Raw genomic sequence first — 10,269 nt, 5'->3', positions numbered from 1 at the left:
CTGCCCTGGTTGGTTTCTTTGTTTTCCTCTATGGATTATTTACGATGGATTCCAGCCAAGTAAGGTAAAATTGCATTTAAAAACACAATAGCCTTTTAAAAATTAAGAACAGTCTGGCACAACTTAGATCATTATTATATTTATAAATGCTTTCCAGGTGTGGTAATCATGTAAAAAAACCCAAATAGAACACTGGGTTCTTCAGTCAAGTATATCCACTTTGTATATCTGTTTTGCACCAAGCTGGATGCATACCATTCACCGCAAGTGCCCTTACCACTGCATTACAGCAGTTCCCATTCTGCCTGTAAGGAAAAACAGCTAGTACCAATTCTAATGTCATAGGTACTGCAATGGTTGTCATTCTAGTAAAGGCTAATGGATGAAAAAACAGTCAGACATACTCCCTCCTTACCCCCATCTTGTCTATAACTTCCAGGGTGTAGTACAATTGCTAAACTTCAACCTAATGTTGTCTATGCCTTTTTTTTTTTCTCCCAGTGGTAACAGTGGCAAACTTTTGAGTCTAATAAAATTCTTAACTATGTTGGCAGAAACTGCAGCCAGAAGACGCAGCTGCAGTGAGATTACAAGCACATGAAATGAAGCTGGTTTTCAGGTTTCCTCACTGTTGTGATTTTGCTCTAAGAGTGGTTTATGTCAATTTAGGAATAGTGATGAGGGTGCTCGAGTTAAGTGCTGACTGTATTTTTAGGAACTGTTTAATAGGATGCACCCTTATTACAAGGTTTTCTGTTAGATGTCATCAGACACAACAGTATCAGTGCTCGTACAACTTCAAGTATTCCTCCAAGCAGCTTGCATGCTTAGACTGTAAGTATACTTGGAGTGAGATTTCATAGGAAGTGGTGTTTCTTGAGCTTTGAGCAGGAGTGTTACATGTTCTCTTTGTGGAATTGTCTTTACCTTCTGTTTCACAGTGAGTTATATTCTGCAGTGCTGTAATTAAGGCTTTTTTAGGCTTGCTTTTGTACTCCTGAGAGACTTTACAACTTCAAACTGCATTAAATGCAATTAAATGCAATAAATTTATCAGCCAGGAAACTATGGAATCTTTAAGATATTGTTCTCTGTATTGGGATTGTTCTGCACCATAAAAGTGTGTAAAATGCAATGGATGTGATATAAAGTAGATGATCAGCCTCTTCTTAGAGCACAGGCACTAGGACTGTTTGCTGACCTGGGAAGCTTGTATTCTTTGCGTGTACAATGGCACAGTTTCAACAAGGGGGGAACAAAGGGCCATAATCTACTGTTATCAGGGCATAGCTTTATATTTGAGGCACTCCTTGTGAAAGAGAAATATTTGGCATTGACAGTCCCCAAGAGAAAGAAGAGAATTTCTAAGAATTTGATTTTTTCAAATTGTAAGTTATTATAAGCTTGTACGCGTGTCATACGCTTCGCTCAAGCAGACTTGGAGATACGACTCCTTCTTAGCTCTGTTAAGAGAGATGCAGTTATCCTCCTTGCTGAAGGTTGCAGGGTTTAAATCACAGGAGTGCAGAGGTAGGCTAGCTTTCATGTTTTCATGTCCTAAGTTTTTACCCTTGGCTACTGTTGAGTAGCTGCAGACAGGACATACAGATTTGAGTTTGCTCCCCATGGAGCTCACAGAATCACAGAATGGCAAGTGTTGTAAGGGACCTCGGGAGATCGTCTAGTCCAACCCTCCTGCTAAAGCAGGGTCACCTAGAGCAGGTTACACAGGACTTCGTCCAGGTGGGCTTTGAATATCTCCAGAGAAGACTCCACAGCTCCCCTGGGCAGCCTGTTCCAGTGCTCTGTCACCCTCAAAGTGAAGAAGTTTTTTCCTCATATTCAACTGAAACCTCTTACGTTTCAGTTTGTGCCCATTGCCCCTTGTCCTGTCGCTAGGCACCACTGCAAAGAGTCTGGCTCCATCCCTGTGACATCCACCCTTAAGATATTTGTGTGTGTTGATGAGTTCCCCTCTCAGTCTTCTCTTCTTCAGGCTGAACAAGCCCAACTCTCTCAGCCTTTCCTCATAGGGGAGATGCTCCAGTCCCTTAATCATCCTTGTTGCTCTCCTCTGAACTCTTTCTAGGAGTTCCTCATCTTTCTTGAACCGGGGAGCCCAGAACTGGACACACTACTCCACAGCTCTTGTGTTGGGTCCCACCCTGAGGTGCCTCAGTGTCGTGCCCACTGGGGCTCTGGACTCTATTCCAGAAGCAAGAGCCTGAAAATTAGGTCATCTACCATATAAGCCCTAGATGCCTACAAGGGGAGGGGAGTATTTATGTATTTATCATAGCTAACATTAGCCAGTGTTTGTTTCAAAATACTGACAGAGGGTGGGTTAATGCAGAAGCCCTGGCCATGTGCTCTGTGGCAGTCCCCACATCTGTAATCTGGATGTGTTAATTCGGGGCAGAAGGTCCTCTCTGCCTTTGATGGCATGAATCTGTGCAGTCCCTCTGGTTCGTCATGACACAATACTGTCGTACCCATGCACTGCTATGGCCAAGTTAGTAAGACCTGCTGTGAGATACGGATTCAAGAACAGAGCTTAACTAACTCAAGCTGATTGTGACTGGCCTGATAAAATGTATGTAGATGTTTTCTGTGTCACCTTGTGTACTTAGGCAATTCTAAAGGCCAGTGATAACAGATGCTGCTCCTTGCCATATTTGCTTACTTAGCCTGGAAGGGGTTAATGAGGGTTAGACAGAAACCTCCTACCTAGAGCAGACAGCAGTCATCCATTAGCAGGCAGACAGACTGCACAACCTAAATGTTCTTATTCTTGCCATATTCTGGGACTGTGAGATTATTTATCTAGTGTTTCTGCAGTCATTTAAAGAAAACTGCTAGATAAACATCCATAAGAGTTTTAAAATACATCATTTGATTTTGAGCACTGCAGCTACCACAGTATGCAAATGCAGTGTTCAGCAGCCGTCAGGAAGAAACAAGAGTCGGTTAAGTTACTCGGACAAAATTGCCCGGTGGCAATTAGGAATTTAAACCTTGTGCCAGGCCATTATGGCAATGTCATGACTGCCACAGTGCCCCCGATTCAGTTTTGTTCAGTGTAATAGTACTTGGTGTGAAACAGGGTTTCACCCTATTAATGCCTGTTACTGGGAATCAGTGGTTGTTAGGAAGTATTGACTTACAGCATGATAAACTCGGTTGAAAAAAAACCCCTATTTTTCATCTCTCTTGTGTACCACAAAATTTGAACTTACCAACTGATGCAATTATTTTTGCAGAAGTGCGCTTTCCTGAGTGATGTCCCTTCACCTCTCGGGCGCAGGGAGCTGCCGTGAGCCCCCCTCTAGCGGCTGCAGGCAGCAAATGATCATTTTCTTCCTCCACTGAGATCCAGCATGGTTTTGGCAGAGAAGGAATAAGCAAATACACAAGCATACATTCCCATAAAACCAAACGTGGCTTCTGATGCCAGCCGTAGGTTTTGTGCAGCAATAATTTGAGGGTTGTGCAGAATGATGTCGCACCTAAGAACTAGTTTGTCTTGTTTACGACTTGTACGAGTGCCTGCCTCTGCTCCGTGCTCGAGGTCTGTCATGATACCAAGTGGCTCTTTTTATATACATATAAAAATGTTATATAAATATATATATCTGTATCTCTCAGCCTGTGCCAGGACCCCATCTCAGCCTGGCACGAGGCTATCAGTCCCTGCCCCCTGTGTTGCCATTCTCTGTGTAGCTCAGCTGTGGCTGCCACAGGCCAGTTGGAAATGGTGCTTAGTTGCTCCCTTTTGGTGGTACCCTTCCTTCTTTCCCAGGGCAAGAGCCTCTCTCATGCTGCCTTTTGGCCCTTGTCATCGTCTCTCTGTTTTCCTCAGTTACAGTTTTTGGGAAACAATAAACTTTCAGGTCTGATTGAATCACTGATGATTCAAATGTATTGTGCAGAGAAGCAGAAGGTGAAATAAGATGGGAAGGCAAAAACCCTGCATACACACCATGGTGTCATGGACTAGATACTATTATAAGCAAATGTGCATATATGTCCCATGTTTAGAAACAGGAGTTTTCCCATTCTACACGGTCAGGGGCACTTTTCTTTCCTATCACAACACAAGTGCATAAGATGGGCTGTGTTACTGAAAGTGTGTTGGAATGGAGGACGTTCTTTTTCTTGCATGGGTTTAGAATAAAGCTCAGTGGTTGCCAGGAGCTGGCACTGAGGTCCCCCAGGGCACTGAGATTATAATGTTGGCATCTCGTTGCAGGATTTAGTTGTAAGATGAATGTAACCAAGAGAAAAATCCAGAGAATCTGTTGAAGAAACTCCATAGTAGCTTCCCAAGTATTTGCATTATATTTGTAGGGCTCAGATATGCAGAGACAAAAATGCAGGATGTGACTTTGTATTTCTTATTTCATACACTTTAGAGTATGTTTTGATTCATTTGCGTTCCCTGAGCTCAAGTGGGGGAACTGTGAAGTGGTTGTCATATGGGAGGGCTTAAACAGTGCTTTAGAAGTGCCTTCATCTGGGTTCTTTTCTTCCAACAGATTATGTGCCATATCTGTTACCTGTCTATATTCTCAAGTTAGATGTGAAGCTATTACAGGTTGATTAATCTACATAAAAATAAATCTGATGGTTTTAAAAAGTTTGATTTGATGGGTTTATACATATCATTAATTATCACTGCTGTAAGTGGTCCCTTTGTCAGTCAAACAGAAAGGCCAGGCACGAACGTGGCGTAGCTTGAGGTGTCTTTGTGTGTAGTAGTGCTGTAGGCAGCTTTCAGATATAAGTGAGGACAGTACAAAGAAGCGTATTTTGCTGTTATCCTGAAGATTTGAATTGCAGTAGCAGTTAACATAGCACCCATCACCAACACTTGTGTAACAAATGTTACTGAGTTTGCAGAGTAGTGCTAAAGCATGTCATGATAATTTTATGAAACTTCATATATTATTAAAAACAAACCAAGATTTTAACTCAAGGTATAGAATACTGAAAATCTAACATTTGTAATATTGAATTTAAATACAAAGCACAGTAAAATTTGGCCTTATATTTGACAACAGTTTGTATTCTTGCCAAACCCTTATAACATATCATTAAAATACGATTTTCTGTGCTTAATCATTTGAATGAAAATGCAAGCAAGAAAATTCTCTGATGTGACACACTAAGATTTCTGTCACTCTGCCGCTCGAAGTGACTGGCTGTGCTCATTCTGACTTAAGGGTTACTTAGGACAATTTCTTTATCTGGTCCACATTACATTGTAGGGTTTCGTTGAATTAGTGATTCTGATGTTATGTGAAGTATGACCGAAGATTATAAAAAGTGACATCTGGGCAACCAGAATTTTTATTTGTGTTTACTTTTATGTCAGACAGGCTTTAATAGATGCACTCATTTGGAAATAAGCATAATCTTCTATAGAGCATTAGAACTGTAAATTCAGCTTTCATGAGGAGGACAGTGAAAGCACAATGTTTATTAAAATGGATCAGTAGAGAGATGCTGGCATTTGTTTATACTGCTACTTTCCTAGTGTGTCATAGGATCATTTCAGGCCTGTCAACATTGCTAAAGGACAGGGAAACGCAATTGGGGAGGTTCTTTGGCAAGCTTACTCAATGCAATTAAAATTTGCCTTGAAATTAATTTTTGCACTTCTGTTAATTCTGTTGTGCCTTTGTCAAGACATTTAATTATGTACTACATTTTGAATATGAATGGTCCTGACAAATGCAGTGACTTCATCTTCCTGAATCTTAGGATTTTCAAGCAGTGGACTGTGGTTTGAAGATATTTTTCCCCAGTTAGGATATTAGTGAGTTATTATATTATATATAATTATTATTATTATATATTAGCCCTATACATAAGTTCTTCTGTAGGAAATAAAAATGCAAAAATTGAAATACTACTGCCAGAAATCCCTGTTAGTGGTTTTTTACATGTGAGCAACTAATCTAAGCGTGCATGCAATCATCCTGTGGAGCAGACCTTCGGCTGATGTAAACTGGGATAAGTTAATTGGAATCAGTGTAGCTATACCAGTGATGTCCATCCTCTTAATGTTTGGTATCTTCTATGTTGCTTAGATAAATATGCAGTAAATGAGTTGGCAGGTAGTGAACAATGTTTTATTCTTCTGTTTGTGATATTTAGGAGAGAATGGGACATGTGTAACAAGTGTAGCACGATGCTGAAAAATACTGCATAGAACTCTAGACCCATAGTTTTGAGGTTACTGATTTGGGATTAGGCTTGCCATGCCAAACATTCACTTTTAATTTGTTTTATTGAGCCAGTTTTGTGGTGTAGGCATACTGTTAACAGATAGAGACCACAAACGGCATAACCTCAGAAAATCTTAAGAATGCTAAAAGCCTTTTTATAACTTTTATTTTCCTGTCTTACACTAAAGCAAAGAGATCTGCGAGGCAAATGAAACCATCATGTGCCCTATGTGTGAACGCAATTGCACACTACAAAAACTCAATGAAAGCTGCATATACGCCAAGGTAATTACCGTCTTACTGCTATCAAAATAATTTTTGTCTAAAGAACCCCTTTCACTGTGTAACGGCTGCCCTTGTTTCAGCAAAGATTCCTGCAAAATATGTTGTTTATCTACAGAGGGTTTTTTCAGCCTTTGTAATTCATGTTTCTGATAAGGAAGTGCTCTGAAACGATCAGAGATTGTTCTAAAATTTGTTTTACTTTCTGTGAGCATTTCCTTCCTAAATCCTTATTATTTTTGTCAATTTATAAAGTCTCCTGAGTAACAAAAGTTTTCTTGGAAGGCTTTTCCTGCTTTCCCCTATAATTGACTTCTTAATGTTTTCCCTTGCTTACTTTGTAATTGAATTTTTGCTCCTCCTAAAGGAATTCTCTAGCATAATGTGCCTGTGAAATGCTTTGCTCTGTCAAACTAATGCAAAGATTTAATACAACTAAATATTTTGCTACAAGAAGATATCCTTCAAACTTAATCACATACTTCTGTATACGTGCAGTGTTTTCACGTGAGCAATATATTTTGATGTGTGGTGTGTTCATAATGCTGGAAAAGCAGCCTTGGTATTTTTTCTTGGAATTCTTTAGCCTATAAGATAAATATTGCTCAGAAGCCTGTGACTGTGATTGTCTCTGGGCCATGACATTACAACAACATCGCAGCAGTGCAAAAGAGAAAATTAATTTTGTGTTAGCTTTTGAAATTTCATATAGGTAGGACCAATGTTGAGTGAAACTCAACCTTTTTTGAGTAAAACTCAACATTTCAAGTGTGTCTGTGAAGGAAAACTCTAAAAACATTTGACATTTATAAAAACGGTTTATATTTAGATTTTAGAAATTTAATTTTCTATTTTGTAATGCCAAAAGAAAAAAATGAAGTTGTTTTGCAACAACAGCAATAAATACCATTGAAAATGTCATACTTAAGGCAAAACTGGTTTTTGTTTTTAAATAACTGCTGTAACTTTATAGCAGAAAATGGCTCAGTGAGATTTTTTCATAACTTTTTAATCAATTTCTTATGTTTTTAAACTGTTTACTGAAGATAACATCTTTCTTAATTGAAATAACATTATGCAAACTATACAACCCATCCCAGAAATGCCTGTCTTTAGAAGATGACAAATACCTCTTCAGCAGTCCACTGCAGTTTAACAGGAAATTAATTCATTTATCATTGTAGCATCCCTTTAACTTTAGGTCCTGTTATTTTAACATCCCTGGTTAATAAGAAGCAATTTTTGTCTCTCGTTTATATTTACATTGACATCCTTTGCTTAAATCATTGAAATTTCACATTTAATGTTACATTATGAGTAATTCATGGCAGCAGAAAAGATGTGGCAGTCCGTCCACATTTCCACGTATTTTTAAACTGGTCCCCTTGAAACAAAATCAGATGACAACCAGGGAAGACAAGTAGTAACTACTCGTATTCCGTCTTTGCAGGCACCCTTTTCTGATGTCTGCAAATACTGTGGAAATTCATGTAAGCTCCCAAATTTCCCTGCCAGTGCTTTTGCTCTGAAAAACTGATTAACCTGAGGCTGGAACACAGAAAACAACCAAAAATTATCTCCTTTCAGGATTCGTCTGCTCTGGATCTCCCCCAAGTGGGAGAGAGAGAGACTTCTCTTTGGGAAGGAATAGGATTACCATCTGGCCACTCAAATGGCAAAGAAAAAGGAAAAAATGAAAAAAAGCTCAGTGAAGCTTTTTATAACTTGGAGGTTATGGCTGCAATGCCTTCACTCACCATGTCATCTTTAAAGAAGAGTTCACTGCAGCTTCACTTGTTACCCTCTTGCTAGGAAACGTCTGGTTTCCAGCAGGGGTTGTGATCCTGCTGGGTGCCACCGTGTCACTTGAGCTGAGCAGCACATACCCAAACATGTGTCAGCACTTCCACTGTGTCTGCCCCGAAATTAGTGAATGAAAACAATCTGCAATGTTAGAAAACTACAATCTGAGTTCAAATCAATCGTTCCTGTTTACTTTCTGAAGTAATATAACCAAGTGCTGCTAGTAATATAAGCAAGTGGAACTAACATATTTAAAAATAAAGCATCAGATCTGCTCTCTGGGAAAAGCAAATGGCATTTCCTGCTTGCTTTCTCGTTCCCGAGATGGAGTTTGTCAGGGTTTCCCTCTGGTTTTGTTATTGTGGGAACAGAACTTACTTCTGTGTCTTCCTTGCACACAACCAAAGAGCTGATATGCAAGGGAAGCTGTTCCTGATTCATTCTGGGCACCAGCACCCTTATTTTGGAATAAGTGTTTTAATCCTTATTCATTCAAATAGCTCTTTGTATATAAGCACACAAGCATTGAGTTAATTAGGAAAAATCAGTTCCTTTAAGTGAAGTTTTATCTCCCCAAACCTTCTTATATCATGGGACCTGCCTCATTTATATAAGGCCTTGTGCTCATATTTCACATTATTAAAACTGCTGTCAGGGGTTTTTTTCATTAAATATCTGCCAGGTTTCCCTTTAGAGGAGCTCTTCAGACAGAGCAAACTAATGCTGGAAAAATCACATACTTCAAATGTGTTTTTCTGCCAAGGTTTTTGTAAAGCTGGAGACAAAACACAATAGCTGCCTTTTTCCTTCTTGTTACTGCCCTTCTCTTTCATCCCCTCCCTCTTTATTCCTTTTCCATTTAAAAATGCTACACTGAAGTGAAGTTTGTAATTTAAGGGAAAGGCATGCAATACCTGAGTTGTAATCTGAATTGCCGAATGCCCCGGCTGTCATTCCCATCCGGATTAAATGGACTCTTTGATCCGTGGGTGATTAGTGTGGTGCACTCAGGCTGTCTGGGCTGGTTCTGCGCCCAGCACACCTTGTCCTTGGACCCCAGGACAGGGTGTTGATTCAGGGTGGACTTGAAGTGCCTGAAGTCTTGTACGATGATGACAACATCAGACAGGTATGCTGACGGACTAGCACCGGGTCCTACAATGTTTCACTTCTGCCTAGAGGCCTCTGGTCAACACAGAGACTCAAGACTGCACATTTAGCCCTTAAGACAGTCAAATCTTGAGTGTGAAAGACTTCAGCCCAAACACTTTTTATAGAGACAAAGCTAGATCAGGAGCCAGGTAAATATTTTCTACTTTTAGCAACATTAATTCTGCGGGGTTAGGTTTGTTTAGCTTGGAAAAGATGCACTCCTTACTGAGCAGAATGTCCAAAATGACACACTGATCTACACTCAAAACTGAAAATGTACAGCAGGTTTATTGTACTGCTTTTGTTCACCTCTCACATTTTTGGTCTCATACCCATTATGTTTGTGTTTTCCTTTGTGGAAGCAAAAGAAAAATGAAGCAAAAGACATATTTGTATGTACAATTGATCCCACTGTATGATTCATGCAGGGAACATACTGGGATTATTGGTATCCAATAGTCAATTCCCATTTTAGAATCTTAAAAAAAGAAAAACAGAACTGACTTACAGATAAAATATATGTCTAATAAATTGTCACAATATTATAATAATTTTACTCAATAAGAAATAAAATAGAGGCAAGCAACACTGTTTCTATTAAGTTTTTTGGCTTTTCTGAGTTAGTTTTTTTAATTTTCAAGGCAGAAGCAATAATGCTAGCCTTCTCTAGAAGAAAGAAAATCTGTCAGCAGGATGAGTTCTCCTTGCAGCTGGCAGCTCTTGCGGGAGCGGGTTAGGTAACCTGCCCGAGGTGGGCTGTCAGCCCCAGCATCCTGGCACGCCTCGTGTACAGAGCATTCCT

General features: G+C 39.6%; 1 protein-coding gene across 3 annotated transcripts in view; it reads left to right on the top strand.

Annotated features, from left to right (window-relative positions):
* The window catches only part of LOC104125703 (anoctamin-3), a 214,281-nt gene that overhangs the window by 167,766 nt on the left and 36,246 nt on the right, over positions 1-10,269 (top strand). For all 3 annotated transcript variants that reach the window (XM_035893722.1, XM_035893721.1, XM_035893723.1), the window contains 2 exons: positions 1-64; positions 6,419-6,515. The exon at positions 1-64 is cut by the window's left edge and continues 77 nt beyond it. In XM_035893722.1, the coding sequence (XP_035749615.1) occupies positions 1-64; positions 6,419-6,515 (161 nt within the window). The remainder of the gene's footprint in view (positions 65-6,418; positions 6,516-10,269) is intronic.

Source organism: Egretta garzetta, unplaced genomic scaffold, assembly GCF_000687185.1.
Source record: "Egretta garzetta isolate BGI_Z169 unplaced genomic scaffold, ASM68718v1 scaffold455, whole genome shotgun sequence".
Lineage (NCBI taxonomy): Eukaryota > Metazoa > Chordata > Aves > Pelecaniformes > Ardeidae > Egretta > Egretta garzetta.
Note: the sequence above shows the minus strand (reverse complement) of the source record. Positions and strands in the feature narration are given on the sequence as shown.